Source organism: Lissotriton vulgaris, chromosome 1_2 (genome assembly GCF_964263255.1).
Source record: "Lissotriton vulgaris chromosome 1_2, aLisVul1.2, whole genome shotgun sequence".
In the NCBI taxonomy this organism is placed as follows: Eukaryota; Metazoa; Chordata; class Amphibia; order Caudata; family Salamandridae; genus Lissotriton; species Lissotriton vulgaris.
This window is the reverse complement of record NC_141686.1, coordinates 156,390,273-156,411,431: the sequence shown is the minus strand read 5'-3', so window position 1 is coordinate 156,411,431 and position 21,159 is coordinate 156,390,273. Positions and strand designations below refer to the sequence as shown.

General features: G+C 46.8%; 1 protein-coding gene across 3 annotated transcripts in view; it reads right to left on the bottom strand.

The window, feature by feature from the left end:
- Positions 1-21,159, bottom strand: part of LARGE1 (LARGE xylosyl- and glucuronyltransferase 1) — a 1,180,278-nt gene that overhangs the window by 50,933 nt on the left and 1,108,186 nt on the right. For all 3 annotated transcript variants that reach the window (XM_086953009.1, XM_086953010.1, XM_086953008.1), the window contains exons 10-12: positions 9,759-9,914; positions 1,847-2,010; positions 191-469 (exon numbers count right to left, since the gene is read on the bottom strand). In XM_086953009.1, coding sequence (XP_086809135.1) covers positions 191-469; positions 1,847-2,010; positions 9,759-9,914 — 599 coding nt within the window. The remainder of the gene's footprint in view (positions 1-190; positions 470-1,846; positions 2,011-9,758; positions 9,915-21,159) is intronic.

Here is a 21,159-nt window from a genome sequence, read left to right as displayed (position 1 = left end):
TATTTTTTTTGTGCCCCCACTCCACCGCCCTCAGTACAAGTAAGTTGCCACTGGGACAATGCAACACACCAACCTTATATCTTAACCCTGCCCATGTCATTTTGCATCTTTCGCCTCCTAGGTCCCTTCCACAAAACAAATACATCTTTTCACAGTCTATTGCAGGCTCCTGTACCCCCCACTCCTTTACCTGAGGCTCTCATAGAGACCATACATTGGCAGGAAGTCGATGTCCGAGAGGAACATGTACGGCGTGGTCACCCGCTTCATTGCCACATTGCGCAGAAGGTTCACTGGGTAGAACTGGCCTTCCTTGTAGACAATGTGGTAGCCTACGTTTTGTCGATTCTGAAGAACCTCCGAGCCTTGGGCGTAGCGCAGGAACTGCTGGGCCTCAGCGTCGGACAGGTAGAGGGCCAGGCTGATGGGTCCCTCCCAGTGCTTGCAAATAGCCTCCAGCATCTGGAGCCTGGAAGGAGAGATGGGAGGTGCATTCAGACTGATGGCCAATGAGACAGGGCTTTAGTCACTACACATAGCTTCAGCATCCTCCAAAAACCAAGACTACTTCATCACTACACATTCGTAAAGCACTGTTTCCACATGCCCACCCACCTCACGCCACTGTAATCCATGTCCCAGCTCTACGTTTCACCCTACACTCCTTGCAATTAATATAGAGCCACTGCTAGCTCCGTCACTGGTTCTACCCACTTCCTCACCTCCACAGTTCTACTGCATCCATCGATGAATCTGCGAGCTCCTGGTGCTCGTGAGAGACACACTAAGTCTTGTGAGAGAACAAAGGGAGAGGATGTAGTTATAGGTTATATTTATTTGTATAGCACACTAGTCACCCGAGATGGTATCCAGGCGCTTGGGCAGGTGTGTAGGTTTGTGGCATAATCAGTTAGGCAACAACCCCAGCTGGGAATTTGATGAGGGTTGCCCTGAAAAGAGGTTATCTGCACCAGGGGTGGGGGCACTATAGGGTTTCAGGGCTGAGACCCCTGCGTAGAGGTGAAGATAGCCAGCGTCTAAGAAGGGTGGGCCACAATGTGCACACCTGGTCCTCATTTTGTGCATGTCCATCTAATGTGAGGGAGGGCTCCAGACCCAGTTGGAGAATGCCATGTCAGTACATGTGGCCAGTGGGCACCTGGCTGGTGAACATCTGGCATTGCATGAGCACATGGCATTATTTTATGCGGGGAGCAATCACTATACAAAAGACCCTTCTAGACAGGTCTCAGGCACTCTGGGGGTGGGAGGGAATATGTTGATCTTTAAGGGAAATACCAAGGTGCACCCACTCGAGACACCCACCCCAAGAAACAAGTTGCTTCAATGTAGTCAGAAGAGGGGGGCTTGGGGTAAGACACACTGCCTATCTGCTCATCTCAGGGGTGACTAGTAAAGGAAAGGAGTCGTGAATTCCTGTAGCTGGGCTGGACAGCGAAACATAGTTTCAAAGATGGGAAATCTAGAGAGAAAATGACTCCCTTTAAAGAGATTTCCCTTCCCCTACAACGCTCACCTGGCATGACGTCATGCCGTAACTTCTTCACTAGTAAGAAGTGAGCAGCGCACATCGATGTGCCTACTGTCACTACAGTCCGGAAAAAAACGGACCGCCTGTGGCAGGGCACAAAACTGAGCCCGATAGAGACCCGTTTCGAGGCCCCCTTTAAAAAACTGCCGGTGCTCAGCACCGGTGAGACCCGGCCCACTTAAAGCCCTGCATATCCGACTTGTGCGTGACTTTATCCCGGCCCTACCGGCCTCAGTCTGTGATTCTCCAGAGTTTGCTAGCGGCTGGTCCGCCTCTGGGGTCGAGGTGCTTTACCTGTCCATGGAGAGTTGGGCCACGAGGGTCACGTCCGTGCCGTCGGGTGCCGCCACGTACTCGTAGTGCAGGAAGTAGAGGTGGGTGCGGTGCACCGTGAAGCGCTCCCTTCGGAACTCGTAGCAGGGATCATCCTCGTCCAGCTCCAAGAGCTGTTTCTGGAGCTGTGGAGAAGCACGCAGGAGTTAATGACGTCACATTCATGAACAGACAGACTCTGTATGGTACCAATTACCTCAAGACACCTAGAATGGCATAAGGGCCTCAGGAAAGAATGTATAACCCCAAGGGGGGGCAGACGTGAAAACCACCCCCACGCTGCCTCCTTCCAGACAGGCTTGGCTCCTGGAATTTTTATTTGGGTGGGCCAAGGGTGCATTTGGGTGGCCCACTGCGAGCCCAAATTGTTGCTTCTTGTGGTAGCCTACAAGCCCTGGATTACATCATATCTACTTGCAAACAGTCACCATGATACAACAGATCAATTCTGTGTGTATTCAGAGCATGTGGAGAGGGAGGTGTTTGAAAGTAAGAGCAATATCTGGACCTAAGTGCAACCCCTCAAATTCCAACAGGCCAGACTTCATCACAAGTACTTCCAGGCTCGATTATCCACTTTTCTTCAGCTCAGGCCCTGTCCTATTATCAGCCACCATGCAGCTCCACGTTCATTATTCCCATAATAAACATTGGTAAAATCACCTTCAAACTTAAAACATTGAATATAGCAGTAAATAGAATTAGCACACACTTTACAATATGTTCCACAGTTGCCCTAATGACCTGACTGCTAATTAAATAAAAACAGAAAGGCCATGACAGGGCCGACGTTAGCGCTAGTTCTGAAGATTTTTTAAGTGCCCCACCAATGACCTATTTCTCCGTAGATACCATTACTACCACCCTGCAACAGTTCCCTTCATCTCTACGTAGTCACTCTTTCATATACATTTCATTTGTTGGATAGTGCTACTCATATCAGTGTAGGATGTCACAGTACTTTACATCACGCACACATTATACAGAGACAATGACTCATACAGGTATGCAAATCAGTTTATAGGGAATGTCACATAAGCCAATGAGGATTACAAGGTGTAGGAATCACATATCAACCATACTGGGGCAGTATATTTTAAGAGGGTTTGGGCTGGGAAAGCACAAACTCAGCATTTAAAGAGTACTCCAGTCTTTGGGGGTTGGCTTTACTAATAAAAATGTATATCTTCCCAAACTCTTTTAAGCAACATTAAAATAATGAACAACTGGGGAAGTTCTAACTATATAGCAACATAAAAAAGTGAAGTTCTGACTATTCATTCATGTTTGTATGCAGCTCTTTGATGACAGTTCATAGGTCAATGTCCTATGTTAGGATTATATCTTCTGAACTGCAAGTAAAACAATAATCTCTTTGTCAAAGGCAGTAACCCCCTGAGCTATCCACATAAAATACAGCTTATCTGTAGTTCAAAACCACCAACAGACAAAGGGTTGCTCTCCATCAGGATCATTAATCACCAGTTATCTGGACATTTTTATTGTTGTCTTGCATCCATGGCCATGATAATGATAAAAACGATTTAAATGAAGCATACACAAAGTATGTGCCTTGTGGGCCTGTGCAGATTAAAAAAAAATAAGAACTAATATTAGAACATTGGAATGTTGGGAACTCCATTGAAGACAATGGAGTGCTTCATGCTTTTACGGGCCGATAAAGGCCTGCAAATCAATATTCCAATGTTATTTTCCAAGGCCTCTCAGAGCCCGAGGGAATTTAAACCCCTCGAAATATGAGAGTACTTTGTTTTTTTGTTGGCACATTCTGCACTCTAGTGGCAGAATGTTCTAATAGCCTTATAGAACTTCCTAGCTGGGCTATACCGGCTATTAAAGTCCTGCTCCCTTGTTAAAGTCCCTTGCCTTCGGCAAGGGCCTTTAACGCTCGAGCAGGCCTTAAATAGCCGGTATAGCCCGCTAGGGTGGGCTAGAAGGCTATAGTAACACATTCTCTTACCTACTGAGTTAGTTAAACTTTGTGTCACAGCCTGATCTGATAAGCAGCTGCAGGGATCAGGAAAGGTGAATCGAATTAAACAAACTTCTTTTCTCCAGCTCTGAATAGAAAAGGAAATATCCACGCAGCAGGATGGCATAGTTGCTTGGTGCCAATTAAAGAATTTGTCCCCTTCGCCATGCCCCTATTTTACCTGCACGACACAGCTAACTTTTCTAAAAGGAGCTGGGTGATTGGGGATGGCTGTGAGAAAGAGCCCAGGCTTAATCACGCAACTCCCAGAACAGGAACAAAAACAACGCTCAGAGGAACATTTTAAAATAACATGAAGATTTTCTATTGGCCATCATGCCCTCAGTGCCAGGGCCAAGGCTAATGTTTGAGTGGGATTGGCCCACCCGCTAGAACCGGGCCTGCTTCCAGGGTTATTAGACACATCCTAGCCTCGGGCCACCTTCACAGCGCCCCCACCAAGCGCACACCTTGCAAAGCGCGACAGCTCGCTTACTGCCCAGCCGGAGGTGCTGCGCTGGTTATTAATGCCCGCCCTGCTGTGTCTTACTGACGTCTTAATGCACTCACAGCGGTGTGTTGCTGTTTACTTACTGCACACCCCGCAGCGGCACCAGCTCCCTGGCCTGGACTGGAACCGGGGGCGGACTCTGCCTCAAACATTAAACTGGAAGGACTGGGGGGCACGGACGGCGGGGAGAGAGGCCCCCCACACACGGCGGAAGGGATGGAGCCTAGCCTCGGGAATGTGGGGGTGAGGACATGTACCAAACCCCTCTAAATATGCTCTATCCCACGCTTGCATGTACTAAAGGAGGAAGGGTGTGTGGGAGGGATGCTGGGAAGGAGAGAGGGATGGAAGGAAGGAGAGAGGGATGGAAGGAAGGAGAGAGGGATGGAAGGAAGGAGGGAGGGATGTAAGGAGGGAGGGATGCTAGGATGGAGGGATGGAAGGAGGGAGAGATGCCAGGAAGGAGGGAGGGATGGAAGGAGGGAGAGATGCCAAGAAGGAGGGAGGGAAGCCATGAAGGAGGGAGGGATGCCAGGACGGAGGGAGAAATGCTGGAAAGGAAGGGGAGATGGAGGGAGGAAGGGATGGAAGGAGGGAGGGATGGAAAGAGGGAGAGATGGAAGGAGGGATTGGCGCCAGGAAGGAGGCAGGGATGCCAGGAAGAAGGCAAGGTTGCCAGGAAGGAGGCAGGGATGCCAGGAAGGAGGGAGGGATGCAAGGAGGGAGAGATGCCAGGAAGGAGGGAGGTATGGAGGGAGGGAGACATGGAGGGAAGAATGGAAGGAGGGAGGGATGCCAAGAAGGAGGGAGGCATGGAGGGAGGGAGCATGGAGGGAGGGAGGGATGGAAGGAGGGAGGGATGGAAGGAGGGAGGGATACCAGGAAGGTGGGAGGCATGGAGGGAGGGAGGCATGGAGGGATGGAAGGTGGAAGGAATGGAAGGAGGGTTGGATGCCAGGAAGGAGGGGGTATGGAGGGAGGGAGCATGCAGGGAGGGAGGGATGGAAGGAGGGAGGGATGGAAGGGGGGAGGGATACCAGGAGGGAGAGATGTCAGGAAGGAAGGAGGTATGGAGGGAGGGAGGCATGGAGGGAGGGAGGGATGGAAGGAGGGAGGAATGGAAGGAGGGAGGGATGCCGGAAGGAGGGAGGTATGGAGGGAGGGAGGGAGGGAGGGATAGAAGGAGGGAGGGATGTCACGAATGAGGGAGAGATGGAAGGAAGGAGGGATGCAAGGAGGGAGGGATGTCAGGAAAGAGGGAGGGATGCAAGGCGGGAGGGATGCAAGGAGGGAGGGGCGCAAGGAGGGAGGTATGAAAGGAGGGAGTGATGGAAGGGGGGAGGGAGGGATGCCAGAAGAGGGAGGGATGGAAGGGGGGAGGGATGGAAGAAGGGAGGGATGGAAGGAGGGAGGGATGGAAGGAGGGAGGGATGCCAGGAAGCAGTGCAGGTGACCGAAAGCCCTCTGCTTGAGCAGAGCTTGCCACGTGAGCTGGTTTTCTGTGCTCACACCATGGAAGGGGTTCCCCTGGGCTGCCTCGAGGCACTCCTTCAACATCCCCCCGGCAGTCCAACAGGGGGCAGGTTATAGCTTGCCAAAAGCTATGTCTTTCATAGGAAACCCCGCTGGAAATTACGCAGAGAGTAGGTATTCTGAGGGAGGCAACGGCGCAGTAGTAGTATCACTCATGTGTGGTCACAGATCACCATACATGTGTAAAGGGTCAGGCCATAGGCCCCCATTCACCTAAGTAATTGCCACACAGACACACTGGTATGGTATCTGAAACTGGCCCTGGGCACGTGCGCCTGGACCCTTCATTAACAGGGCCACGTGTCCTGTGATGCATGGGTGGAGTGGGTGTGGAAGCCAGCCCTCTAGGAGTGGCTGGTGGAAACACATTATCAAGAAACACTAGAAGGTGACCAGCCGGTCACTACAACATGCACCAAACTAGAGCCTAGTTAGTGCCGACAGTTCTCGGAGCCGGAACCCATTGACTGATGTACATAGACAGTGAACAGGAAAAGGACGACGGCACAACTCTGCCAGACTCTCCCACTGCCTGAAAGGCAGGGTCGGAAGCAGAGGCGCAACTAGAGCCAAATTTCAGAGGGGGGGCTACTAAACATTTCGGGAGGGGCTGATTCTTCCAGCAATATGCAGAGTGGAAATGCACGGGCTCTAAGAAGGGGTGAAAATACAACAAAGCCTCGTTAGCAAGTAAATGGTCCTTTAAAGACCTGTGAAGTGCTTGGGTGCGGCCATGTGTGTGCCCGGGAAGCTGTCTCAGCCAGGCTGACACACGAAGGTGGGGGGGAATGGGTAGGCTGAAGCCCTGTGAGCCCAATGGGCGTTGTGCGCCTGGTCGGAAGTCATGATCAGCAATGGCCTGGGGGTCATATCAAGGGGTATCCAGCAGGGCACAAGTCCTAAAAAAAGAAGTGGGGGGACACTGACTTCACGACAGGAAGCAATGTCACAAAAGGTGGCTTGCACCATCAGACTCATTGCCTCCCCTCGCTCACCCCTTAGATGCGATTGCATTAGACAAGCCAGCGCTTGAGCAGCATTCTGAATGAGCTCCGATCACACCCCAGAGAGGCCAAAGAATGAATGTGTGGCTCCATTTGCTCCAGTTATCGAGCTCCCGTTAAAATAAGTGGGGGGGACGCCGTCCACCCGCGTGGTACCCCGACTCGAGCCTGGTCTCTAGAGACCTCCCTCTCCATTCTAAAGGAAAGATGCAGTTTGTGCTAGCGCAAGCAGCCGTGCATGCATGATCCCTTCTGGAACCCTCCCAGAATGCCCCGGGAGGCCTCTGCCATTGATAACACAGTCAGGGAGGGTTCAGAGGCCACGCGCGAGGCACAGAGAGATGAAAAGGGTCTACGCAGTCTCCCAGACTGGACAAGCGCCATGCCCACACACACCTTTCATCATCTCCTCAGTCCCCGCCTCTCATTGAATTCTGTTTCACTCACTCCTGCTCTGTCTGACCTCCGTTTCATTATTAAACTGAAATCACTTGTGCATGAAGGTGAGGAAAGAACCCGCCAGAGGGGCTCTCTCAATGCACCTCATTCCTGCGAGCCTCGCCGTTCGGTCCGTGCACCTTACCCCTGTCAGAGATACATAAGAGTGCGGCCGGAAGTAAACAGAACTGACAATACACCTCGGTTTGATCAGAGAAAAAAGCGGCCATGCCTCCAGTCAGAAGTATCACAGGGCTCCCAATGCACCTGAACCCTAGCAGAGGCCGCACACAGCTATACACCCATCTAAGGAACACCCCTCGGCTCTGCCAGGGCGCCATACTGCTGTACTGCCCTGTCTGCCAAATGACCCCCTATGCCTCCACAGCTCTGTCATGCACCTTTATCTTAGCAGAACCTATACGCTCACCGCCACACAAGACTGGTGGTGCAGGGGCCAGAGCAGCTGACTATGGAGCACAGGCCCCTGTTCAATCCCTGGTGCCCGCTTTTGATCCCTGGAGGCAGCTCGGCATCATGTGACTCTGGGCAATAGCTCACTTAATCTCCCCGACGGCCCCCAGCGCCATGACACCCTTTTTTTTTTTTTGTTTTTCAAAAACCTTTATTGAACAAAATTGCACATCAAGGTTACAAAATTGCACCTCATCATGACAGTATATAGGAGCAGAGGGACCCAAAACGGAGGGGAAAACCACATTCAATAAGCGCCTTGAAACCCTTGAGGGGTAATATGTTTGCGCTTTACAAACACAAATTATTTACCGCTCTACCAGTGAATCTCAATGCTGTCAACCCCACCAGTCAAACTCTACCAAAACAATCTCCATTGAGGTCTGTACCCTTCCCCTTTCGACAGGCGGCTCCGCCAATGCATCTCGGCTCTGTCACAAGGTAGGATGAGGTGGTTTACTCCGGGTGAGTAAGCCTATAGGATGAATCCCATGGTGTAGGTGGGGATCAGGTGTCTGTGCACCTTAGCCCTGAAGAGCAGGCAGTTACACATGGCAGCAAACAGCAACACACCCAGGCACAGGCCTGACACGCATAGCTGTCTGAGGAGTATCACTCCAAGTGGGCCAGGGTCTGCCCGGCAAACCCAAGAAATGGGCACTGAACCAGGACACGATGGGGCACTCTATTTCTGTCATTCACCAGCTGAATTAAAAAAAATTCCTTCCCGTCACATGCTAGTGCTACGACTCAATGTCACCAGGAGAGCCTTTTGTGACACCCTGACCGAGTGACTGGTGGCTACTGTTTATCATTGGTGCTCCCAGGCCTAAAGCATTATTTTATTTCAAATAAATTACTCCTGTATTGCAACTCACTTTTAAACTTACTATGTCAAGATTTATTATAGCGTTAGAGGCCGATGGAGTGGGCTCTTCTGGCCATTAAAGACCCACTCCAGCTTTAAAGGCCAAAGGCGAGGGCCTTTATCAAGGGAGGGGGTCTTTAATGGCCAGTAAAGCCTGCTAGGGAGGGCTCTAAGGCTATTAGAACAATCTGCCCCTAGAGGGCAAAATATTCTAATTAGTAAAAACAAAGGCCTCTCGGCGCCCGAGGGGGTTTAAATCCCCTCGAACTTCGAGAAACCTTTATTCACAGCAACAGCTGTGAAATGAAAAAAACATTGGAATGTTGGAGCTCCGGGCTTCTACTGGCCATTAGAAGCCCGGAGCACTCCATTGTCTTCGATAGAGCACTCAACATTCCAATGTTCTAATATTGCTTTTGGGGGATAAAACATTGATGTATCCTAATGATTTTTGTTATTCTTTTCCAGTGAGACCCTACCTAAGAATTTGTCAAACCCAGGATGATATTTCATATGTATTATTTCTATAGGTGACACCTTGGGTCTCTTGTACTCTGCAAGACCCACACGAATGGATGACTTCTACGGACAAGTTCCTTAAAAAAAATAATCTTCTCTACATTCCCTGATTAACGATAAGGATACAATAACATAGGAATACATATTATCACGCCAGCAGTCCATAACCTGGTTTCTAATATTGCTTGGTCATATCATGACTGAATGCTTTACCCTGATATAGTCTGCTGTGATTGAAACAGCATAAGACAAAACAGGTTGGTGAAGGGGCGTGTCTAAGAATATTGAATAAAAAATATGCTTCTGAAACCACAACCTCAGTTTGGGATTACTGTGTACTTGGAGACATTGTGATTTTAACACCTTGGGTAAAGGCTTTTCGAGAACCACACCTGTTTGAGGGCCCTACCACCTTTTTCATCCCATTTAAAGCAGTGGCAAGTAGGTCTACGGGGGAGGGGAAGGAGGCGAGGATGAGGGACAGGATACGGAGGATCTAGTTATGAGGGATGAGATGGGGGTGTCAGACATACATTCTCACTGTTGAGGTCGGCCTCACTGGGGCAGCCGAAGAGCTCCCTCCGAAGGAGATTGCCGTCATACTCCAGGAAGGTCAGGTAAAGGTTGCGAAAGAACTCCACATGCTTGTTTTTCACCCGCAGCTTCTTGGGCGAGTTCCAATGGATGACCTGGTGAGAGAAAGAGAATATTCAGCACCACATGGTAGTCTACAACACATCAGAGTATACGTCATACTGCATCATACTGTGCCATGGGTGGAAAGGAACTCTTGAATCTGCACAACTGGCCATCTCTACAGGCCAGAGCCTCATGCCTTCTGCTGGGCCATTTGGCTATGACCCGGCTTCCTCACCCCACAGTCGGGTGCCAATTTCGAGCACAATCCTTCAGGTACAGAAATCCTCCCTGTTCAAAATCAGACAAATCCCTGGTGTTCATCACTTGAGAGACTTATTTCCTTTTTCTGGATTTATTTCTTTAATAGTTTACCCATCCCAGTGCCTCCTGAGGCAGATATCTAATTGCTGTGGGTCGGTGGGTGTGATCAGGGTGTGATAGATGTGAGGTGCAGAGGGCTTCGTCTGGGATTATCCAGTGAGGTTAAGGGGCTGGACTTTAGAGCATGTAATGGGCATTTTGTGGTTTGTGTTAAAGTGTTGCTGTTGTAAAGTGGTATCAGGTGCAGCTCTACTGTCGCCAGGTTGACCTCCTATCTCAGCTGTGACAAAGTGCTTTGTGTTTTCTAAGTGGTTATAGGTGGTGGGCCCCGGAACTTACTGCTGGGGACCTGAACGTATTTTTCATCATCAGACTTTGATCCAAAAAGAAAGAGGAAAAGGGAGACAGGACTTTGAAGAGAAAGAAAAACACACAATGACAAAGGGACGACCCTGCATGACAAATGAATATGAAGTGCCGGGTTTTGGAAGGAAGAGGCATGAAATGGAATCAATGCTTAGTAGCTTTGATATCTGGTAACCCTGGCATCAGCTGTCCTGGAATTTAGCGGTCAGCAGCAGGCTACTAAAAAATATTTCGGGGCAATCCATTTTTTAGAAACAAATTACTACTCTTGTGGACACACTTGCAGTGTAGAACTGTGCACTATACTTGTGATTACCTGGGGATATGGCCATCGATCAACTAGCCATGCAGGTGATGCTGCACTGCAAGCAAATGGGCAAATATGGTCGGAGACTAGTGACTATTACAGATAGTGCCCCTAGGGTGCAGAGGGCGTGTACACCCACTTTATGCACACCCCGGGCACTTTGGTATCAAACAAGTATTCTCAGATATCCGAGGGACTCCTGCAGCCAACTCCCTGCAGGCAGGAAGGTTACACACTGCACCTGCCTACAGGGAATCCCTGGTCCCGCTTCAAAGTGAGCCTGCGTTCCCATCTGCAGTGACAAAGAGGCCAGATGCTTTAAACAGCTGGCCTGCCTGCCTTTCAGAAATTGTTCACAGTGCAGCTGCAAATTTGTGGTGGCACCATGAACAGCACATTTTTTGGAAATGGTTACACTGTCCGTGTCTGCATCAAGCTCACCAAATTAAGGGTGAACCTTTCAATCCCTGATTTGTGTTAGGGCATAAATTCTGCATTAGTGACGCCTGGTGCATAGTCGAGCTGGCTTTATGTACCAACATATTGATGCAAGTGCTTCACGCAGTTTTTCACATAAATATGCATCTTCTTTTCATGTAAAAAGAATAGTGCTGTGCATGAATATGGTTTCCTACACAACCCCCTCCTCTGTGGTGTCTTGCGTAAGGCATTCCTTCATAGCAATACAGGGAATCAACCATAGAAACACTTTTTTGTTCTTGCCTCTGCAGATCAATAACTTCTAGAGTGCAGCCATTTTTTTAGGTCTGGATTTGCAACGCAACTGTCTTCAAGATCTATTATTGCAAACTCTTGAATATGTACATTCAGTGTGCTGCAGCTCCTACCAGAGTAGTATTTTTCTCTCACCACATGCTATTGGCTGTTTGGTTTATGAAAAAGCTTCGAATGGAATGCTTGCATCTCAGTGCATGAGGGACTCTTTTACATCCAATAAGTAAATGGAATCACAGCACATTAAGGGCCAAATGTTCAAAATCTGGGTTTAGCAATTACCTAATAGCAAATTTTTATCAGTTCGCTATTAGGTCATCGCAAACAGGGATGTTGGCCACTGGGGTCAGCAGACCAACATATCACGTGTTTTTTTTTGTTTTTTTTAATGCAGCCCGCTTTCCTTAAAGGAAAACAAAATATGTTTCAAAAACAAAAATGAAAAGTTTTCTTATAATTTTTTTTTAGAGTAGGCAGTGGTCCGTGGAACCGTTGCTTGCTCTTAAAAAACATTTTTACAAACATTCACAAAGGGGAAGGCATCCCTGGCGGACCTCTTCCCGTCTGCAAATGGATTACCAGCAACTTGGAGTTAGACTAAAATGTGAATGATTTGCAAAGCACATTTAGGTCGCATAACAGGCACACATGCCACTGCGAGCCGCTATTAGGAAGGGACACCCTAAACATGCCCCAAACTAACACTGAATCGCAAACCCATTTTATGATTTGGTAATAAGTTACCGAATCAGAAAGCGGGGACATGCGATTCTGCAAATGGGTCAGTTTGAAAACTAAAAAAACTTTGTACATCTGGCCCTAAGTTCTTTATCATACACGCTTAGGATAGAGAAAGCATTTTTGTTGTTATTTCATTGCAGAAACTTTCGTAAAGGACTCTCAGTGCAAGCCAGACCTTTGGTCATGTTTATTAACCATTCATGTTGAGAGAAGATTTACAACATTATCTTAACCAGTGGGGAGGATTATTAGGTGGAAATTGGCAGTGTAGCAGATGGTGCTTCAAAACCAGGAGATATTCATTGCCCTAGACACCCAGGGTCAGACATGTTTTGGCGGGAGAAACTGAAAACTAACTCCCAAATACTCCTGTTTCTTATACTTTTACCCAGGCCTGGCCTTTTAATCGACAGCAATTTGAATTTTTTGAATCTGCTCATTTTTTGGGCATTACCACAGATGGCATCCCAACATAGCTTGGTAATCTGTTTGATTTTTAGGTTTTGGATCATAACCATATCATCACGTAGGCTGACCTTTTCAGGGGATTTTCTGTGTGTTTTTCTTTTAGCCTGTTCGTTGCGCCCGTCAGCCACTGGCCGTCGCGAGCCCTACCTTGGTAGTGCTGCGCACGTCCGTTTGTCGACTAGGCCCCGCCCGCGCAATAAATCTCCTGTACCGAGGTGGAATTTACGCCGCGGTTAATGGGTTACATTTGTGCTATTTGTTTTAGTTTTTTTATGATGAGCTTTGACTACTCTCCAAACTATGCCTTGGTTCAGTCTGCACCTGTTTCTAGTGAAGGCTGTGACCTTTCGCCTTGCCCTGCTCCCAGACCCTTTGACTACAGAGGCCGCTGGCCTTCGGGCGCGCCGGCACCTAGTCCAGCGGCACCATAGACCCACAGGACACTGGTCACAGATCTTCTTAAGATGAGTTTTCCTCCCTGCCCAAAACATACACAGTGAATGCGCTTGGAAAGTCGCTCTGCCCACGAGCACACAGTGGGCTGTAGGTGTCGTCTACAAAGCATTACCTGGGGCTGTACCCTCTGCCTTCTCTCCCAGATCTAACAATTTGCCAGCCAATCAGATTCATCTTTTGTTTGAAATTAAAATTTGAAATTTGACTTGCAAACTTTTCTAAAAATATTTGTTTGTTTTTTTGTAACAGTTACAATTATAACATTGATGGATTGTTCAACAAAAATTACTACTTATTCATATGACTTTTCGTGCAGGATTTGCAAGAGTTTCAGCAATCAACAATCAAAAACCTGCATTGTAGTTGTGATACTTTAATTTTCACCTGGGGTTAGCACTCAGACACACGGTCTAGCTTTTGACGTTCTTGTTTCAATCATAAAATAATTGGTTCTCCTTTCTTCACTCATGATGGTCGTCATGAACACTGGTCTATGTCTTGCAGAATCAAAAAATGCATTTCCTACAGAAAACCCATTTGCAATTCTATAGCAAATATGTTTGTGATCGTTTATTAAAGTTAAGTGTTTAGGTACAGCCACTGAGAAATTACGCAGTGGCTTCAAAACTCACATTGTCTAAGAAATAATGCCACACACATCAATTATTTACCATAATTTACTGAAAAATCAAGAGTAGTCTCAAAATATGCCAACGGGCAAAGGCAAAGGAAAGACTAAATTTCAAGGGGAAGGTGCCCCCCCCCCACCGAGAGTCTGCGAGCCATCAAAAAGTATAAGTTAGGCCATGAATATAGTGAAAAATGAGGATAAAGTCTTTAGAAAAAAAATATTTGGGAACATTTCTGAGCATCTCAATTAAGTACATATGACTATATCATGCATGAATTAAATGACATTTAGAGAAAGCAATATATGTTAAACATGAAACATTCAAGAATACCTCCAAGCCCTGGCAACATTACCACCAATTACTCAAGACATGTCAGCTTGTCATGTTATCTGTTTATATGGGCTATACTGTTTTTAAATGTGAAGCAAGATTATGTTATATTAACCATATAGAAATCAGGTTTTTGTAAAGCGCAATAGCACAGATCCAGAACTGAATTGTGTAATATGCACTCTTGATTGGTTGGTTAAGAAAAATGATACATAGTGAAGTAAAAGAAAATGTAGGATCACACAATTTGGCTAAATGGGGAAGCTGGGATTCTGGCCCTGGTTGTAAATTGCGCAATTCAAGCACTGTCAGTTTACTTCCTTCTCTCTTCTGTTTACCATCAAAGATCAGTACTTCATGTTCAATTATTTCACAGAGGTCAATAAATACACTTATCTCATCTTACATCAAACTGGCATCATGCATAATCATAAGATGTATGTTTCCATAGAAACTGAAGATCAAACACAGGGATAGAAATTGCCTGTCTGGAACCATGATACACATCTCATGTGTCTTTTTCAAGTGCTGTAACCCAAGGAGCAAACTCACTGGGGCTCCAAGACCTCTTTGTTTTGCTAATTACTCAATTGAGACGTGAGAGGTGTTGACCTTCACCTAAATTTGTTCTGTTTGTTAAGTGAGGTCAGTCATAGGAACATTAACCTAAACATATCATCTCCTGTCTTTACTTCAGGAAAAAATGGCATTCTCATGCAAACCGGCCTATTTCCAAGAAATGTTGGAAACCTGATATTCTGAGTAAAATTACTTGGGCTTTATTTATGTGTACATACACACACCTCCCACACACACACACACACACACACATAAAAACAAGTTAAGTATAAGGGAAAGCAGAACATGCTATTTTTAGTTTTGGCATCAGCAAAGACCTTTTGATGGTAATAAAAGTATACGCATAATATACTTATACAAGTTTAAAGGCAGCCCTCTTCATCCATTGGTCATCCATTGGTCTGGTGCAATAGGTCACCCCCCTCCAGCCATAAGCAAACTTCACTGGGAGTGACAACATCTAGCTCTTTCACAGGGAGCTCATCTACAAACATAGCAGTTTCCTTCGTTGTCAAAGACTACTTTGATAATGTGTGCTTTTTCAGACCCAAATGTTTTGTTTTTAGTCAATGTATTCTTCTATATTAGTGAAGACCTGGAAACTTCCCCATCAGTAAAGGATTATAAGAGCAATGACAAAACAAGCACTGACAATGTTAACAGCCTGGCAGCCAACGCAAGACACATTGGCTTTGACAATGCTTGTTATGTTTATGTCACTGATGGCTCCACTGAATTCACTTGACAAATAGAATGATTTTAAGGAAACTCAACACCTCAATGACTGCAATTAAATAATGAAAACAAAAAAAACAAAATGCAGTGGCGACCTATAGGTACAGCTTAGAGAGGGACATGGGGGCACACACGCACTCACACCCATGCAGACATGTGCACACACTTCCATTTACAACACTCACTCACATACATTTATGCATACCTGCAAAAAACAGTCAACTAAAACACAACACTTGCCTGCTGCAGATCTCAGGGAGGGAAGCCTCAGAGGTGCCACCTACGGTCAGCCAATGAGGGGAGAAAGCAGTCCCAACCCTACTGGCACCTCTGAGGCTTCCTTCCCCGAAAGCTGTAGCACGTAAGGTACCTTAGGTCAGATAATGAGGGAAGGCAGCAGTCCGTACCTTGTCACCGAGTTTGATGGGGTCAGAGAGACTGCTGTCTCCACCCCACTCTGTGACTAGGATTTTGTGTTGCATAGGTGTCCTTGATAGACACTCTGCCCTGGGCACTACTGGGCTTAATACTAAGGTACCCAAGTACGAAGCTATCATTGACGAACCCTCTCGTCATGAGGGGGATGGCCTTGAGGACCTTTGCCGAGCTGAGGAGGTCACGCCCGCATGAGCTGCGACATCCCCAGCCCAGCAAAATTAAGCTCAGGCAGCCAGATGCCTGCGCGTTTAGCACATTTCTAGCTCCTGGCTAGCTGACCTGGAAATAAAGAGTGTCTGTCAAGTTGACCTTTCCTCAGCCTGACAGACACTCTTTAAGTCAAAAAGGTGCGGGCGTGACCCTCAGCCCTTATGGACCGGACGCTACTGAATAAATGGTCACTGATCCCTCACCGGGGTAGCATCTCTGGTTGCAGCGCTTCAAAAAGACTTATGTGGTGTAAAGCATGGCTTCCGAGACATGCTCTGCCAGTGTCTAGTCTTCAGTTTCCACTGCACTCCAAAATCTGCCCCACTACAAAATCTGAGAGTTTAAATTCGTCCACAACTCTCCACAAAGTACCTAGCCCAGATAATCTGTTTAAATAATGAAAGAGGCATCACTCAGAGAACATCTGTTCCCAGTTCAATCTGCATTCTCTCAATAAAAAGTAACATTTCAATATTTGTATTGTGCTCAGAAGCCACAGTAAGCTGAACTCTGAGAAGAGGAGCTGCAAAACCTTACAGTTCTAACAGAAAAATACAATTTTTTTAGCAGCAAAAGGCTTTAATAAAAGAAATCCAAATGTTGACAAAAAATATATATACAATTATTCTTTTTTGTACTAAATAGTAATGTACTAGTTTCACAAAATATTGTTTCTTTTTTAAAAACAAACAATATGTATCTTGTATAATGAAGCAAACTAAAACAATGTCCTTATCGACACGATGCAACATAAGTGTGGCGAGATTCAAAACCTATCTGCCTGTGCTCCTCAGGTTTGGACTCCTGTCACCAGAATGCCTTGAAAGATTTATAGATCTATGGCAGCTGCCGAATATGTATCTCACATATTGCGGAGTGCGCGTGCCGAGATGTCGAATCAATGCAGTTGTCAAGTTTCTTTCCAGTTTTAATGAAAATAAAAGATACAAATGTGTTTTCAATTTCCTAGAAAAACTCAAGGATACTGCGATTTAGCACCACAGAACTCTTCATTTTACTGCAGATGACGAAAAACCTGCAGCCTCTTGACACGTTCTGTTCCCAGCGCGCGGATTGATTCCTGGAAGGGCTGGCGGAGCGGGGTTTCTCCTGCCAGTGGTTGGCTTAACACGCAGTTTCCGGCTGAAAGACAAAGCCCCGTGCACGCGCAGCAGGTGCCGCTTGCGGCTTGACACAGCACACGAAAAGGTCAGGAATCTCGAGGTTCTGCACAAACTAAATTTATTTAGCTTTCATCGACCGACAAAGGCTAAATGAATTACATGTGTTGTGTATCATGGATGCTTGACCTTTTCCTGGCAGGCCTCGGTGTACAGAGAATCTGCAAAACTGCTCCAAAATGGCCGACAGATTTCAAAGATGGTTGAGGGCGGGTTGCTAGGAAGCACACCCTTGATAATCTAATTCTATTGCCATGGAGAGTGGGGCAAATGGGGCACATGATAAGTAAGAGAGATACAGCATCTATATTCTGTAAAGCTAATTAACTCAGAACCTTATAAAGAGGTGAAGTAATACAACATGCATCATCTGTCTTTCCCCTCTCGCTCCCAGAATACCCTAAGAAAGATGGCCTATGCCATTCAATAATACACACAGAACCCCTTCCCCAAAAATCAAGTTCACTAGAAAACATCCATCCAAGAACAGGCTCCACCAATGTCACGTGTCTGTATGCGTTGTCTAACATCATGTCTTGCTACTGAAAGGGTGAACAGACTACCTTCCTTGCTGCTCCAAGTCTTCACTTTGCTTCTCTGTCATACACCTTCCTCCAACAACTTACTGGCCCAATTCTAGTTACATTTCCCCTGGTCCACATCTAGAGAGCAAAGATTCCTGCCATGTCCCATCCTTGTTACAGCCTGCTCCACTGCCATACTGCCAGGCCCATTCCATTCCATTCCATCCATTTCCATCTTGAGTTAATAGGCTGCTCTTGGGAACAGCCTGTCCCTTCACTATTAACACAAGTAATCACACTTTCAAACTCCCACCCAGATGCCAATTTTGTAGCAGCAGCTCTTCAAAACGAATATTCTGCAGTCTTGTGCTTCTGCCACCATGTACCTCGTCATTTCATCTCGAACCTATTCTCCTCTATGCAAACAGTTTCTACTTCAATTGCCAAGGAAACAAACCTGAAGCTACATGGAATTTATGCGTCATTTTAACACCAAGCTCTCCTTTAATTTCAACCTCATGTCAGTAAGGTATTTCCTACTTGCCTTTTCTTCTCATAGGTCTGAGAAAAGGTATTCATTTTCTGGTTGGTGACTACAAAAAGAGATGATTTAAGCTGCTCTACTGTCCTTGGTAGATTACTGTAGCTCCCTCCTATTGTGTCTCCGGAGTATGCTTCAACCAGACCCTAAGCAGTCCAGAATGCGGCAGATTGTCTTGTCATGGGCCTCCCCAGCATGCTCAGATCTCTGGGCATCAGGTAACCCTTCAGGATTCCACTGGTCCAACATGGCCTCTTCAAGTGCCTCTGTACAGAGCAGTCTGCCTCAAGGGTACCAACTTCACTACACAAAGAGTTTAGAAACCTAGCCGACAGGGATGGGTGGGAGGGAAGAAACAACAGGTATGGGTGGGGGGGGAGAAGCAAAATGGGCGGGGTGGGGAGAACCAACACAGACAATGAGAGTGTGAGGGGAAGAAGCAACGCAAAACAGACAGGGTGTTAGGGGAAGACCGACATGGATGGTGGTGGAAGGGACAGAGTGAAGCAACACAGGCATAGATGCAACACAGACGGTGTGGTAGGGGAATAGCAACACGGACAGAAGAGTGGGAGGGGAAGAAGCAACATGGGTGGGGTGAGAGGGGAAGAAGCAACATGGGTGGGAGGAGAAGAAGCAGAATGGATGGGTTGAGAGGGGAAAAGCAACACAGATAAGGAATGGGAGCTGAAGAATCAACACAGACAAGGGGGTGGGAGAGGGAAGAAAGAAGTAATAATAAAAAAAATAGAAGGAAGCAAATGAGTGGCACTGAAGCTAATGAATGGTAAGGGCTCCAAGCTCCTTGTATACAATATCTCTTGCATGATCTAGCACATGTGCGGTCAAAGGACAGACTTAAAAGAAACACCAACTACTTCATATATGCACCTCAGGCCTCATCTTTAAAAAGTTGTCATATGTTTCAAACCATACCCCGCACCTTAATTTGTCACTATCAGTACATTCCCACTCTGTCGTCACCGTCCCCCTTTTCCTATTGTAACCTGCCTCCCTTCCCTTTCTCCCCAGATACTGACCACTCGTTATACCTTCTTGGGGATTGTGTGAAGCATCTTGGAAGTAGATATACACCAACGGGTCAGTGATATTCCTGTGGGCCCATCAAAAGTGTTAAAGTCCAAGGGCCTACACTGAGATCAAAAATGATGGTTTTTGATTGGCAGGCTAATCTGATATCTTGTAATCCATCCACTGGGCTTGTGCTTTCTTGGATTTGATGCATTGGGTACACCACTTGGAGCTCAGTTATGTAAATAGAAGTCTTTTATTTCCCATTCACCTTTCCCGCTTTTGCTTTCTCTTGGCACCAGCTCAGCAACAAACCACACAAGTCCTATTGCTTCGCTTAAGCCCTTTTTCATGAATCTGTGCCTTCTTAAACAGTCAGCAGTCAGTCTGACTTAACTTCCAATAAACAATACAATGTAATTAATAGGCAACGTAACCAGCATCTTAAAAGGAATGAGGACTCAGGAGGAAGAATGAATGAGGGGGTTAATAGAGTGCTCAGACCTGGACTCTGGGCTCAATACACATGCACATTAAGTTGAAACCTTGGCTGCTCAGTAGTTTATCCCAACTGTTTGGGGGATGGGACTATCTCCTCCCTAATGTGAACCAGCGACATGTTGTGCGTTACAATACATCCTTATATGTGAACTCGTGCCAGCCCAACCAGCCCTATGGGACAAGAGCAGGTAAAAGCTGCAGAAGCACTCAACAGAGGCACTTCATAGAAGAAACGAGCATTGGCAAAACAAATAGGTCTCACCTACAATGGACTTTGTCGATATTTTGTAGTCAAGCTGTAAATGCTTTGCACTTTCATATAAGACCCAGCTCAATGTGGCAGTGATCCTCCTCGATCTGAGCGCTGCCTTTGATACGGTAAACCATAAAATCCTCATAAACCGTCTATCCGATCTAGGAATATCAGGAGAAGCCTTGGGCTGGTTTAAGTCCTTCCTGAGTGACCGCACCTTCCAGGTGTTTGAAAGCTCAGCCGTCTCTTCAAGCAGGCCGTTGGGCTGTGGGGTGCCGCAGGGCTCTTCGCTGAGCCCTACACTTTTTAATGCATATATGAGGCCACTGGCTGGGATTGTCCGTCCGCATTATTATTATTTAAAATCTTATATAGCGCGCAGCTACCCTTGGGCATCCCGGCGCTTCCAGAACATCAGATGGTAGAGGGGACAGCATCGAGGCGTTATGCCGGAAACAGAAAGGTTTTAAGACCTTTGCGGAAACGCAGTGTACAGTGTTCAGCTCGAAGTTTTAGGGGGAGCGAGTTCCAAAGCTTTGCCGTATTAAATGAGAATCTTCTCCCACCAGTGCGGGCCTTTTTGACTCTAGGCACCATCAAGAGATGTTTCGTGTCTGATCGCAGCGTTCTGCCAGCTTTGTAGGGAGTCACTAGATTTTTTAAAATAAGGGGGCCTTTACCTGCGAGAATTTTATGCGCGGTGCAAAGTGCCTTAAAGGTCACTCTCTCCCGCACGGGGAGCCAATGCAATGCCTTCAATGCCGGTTTCGCTGATTGCGTCCTCGGAATGTCCATAAGCAGCCTTGCCGCTGCATTTTGGACCTGTTGAAGGGTCTTAAAGGTTGATTCAGGGGCGCCCAAAAAGATGGCGTTACTATAATCGAGTCTAGATATTATAAGACCCTGAATCAGCAGCTTCCTCGATGTTACCGGTAGTAGAGGGAA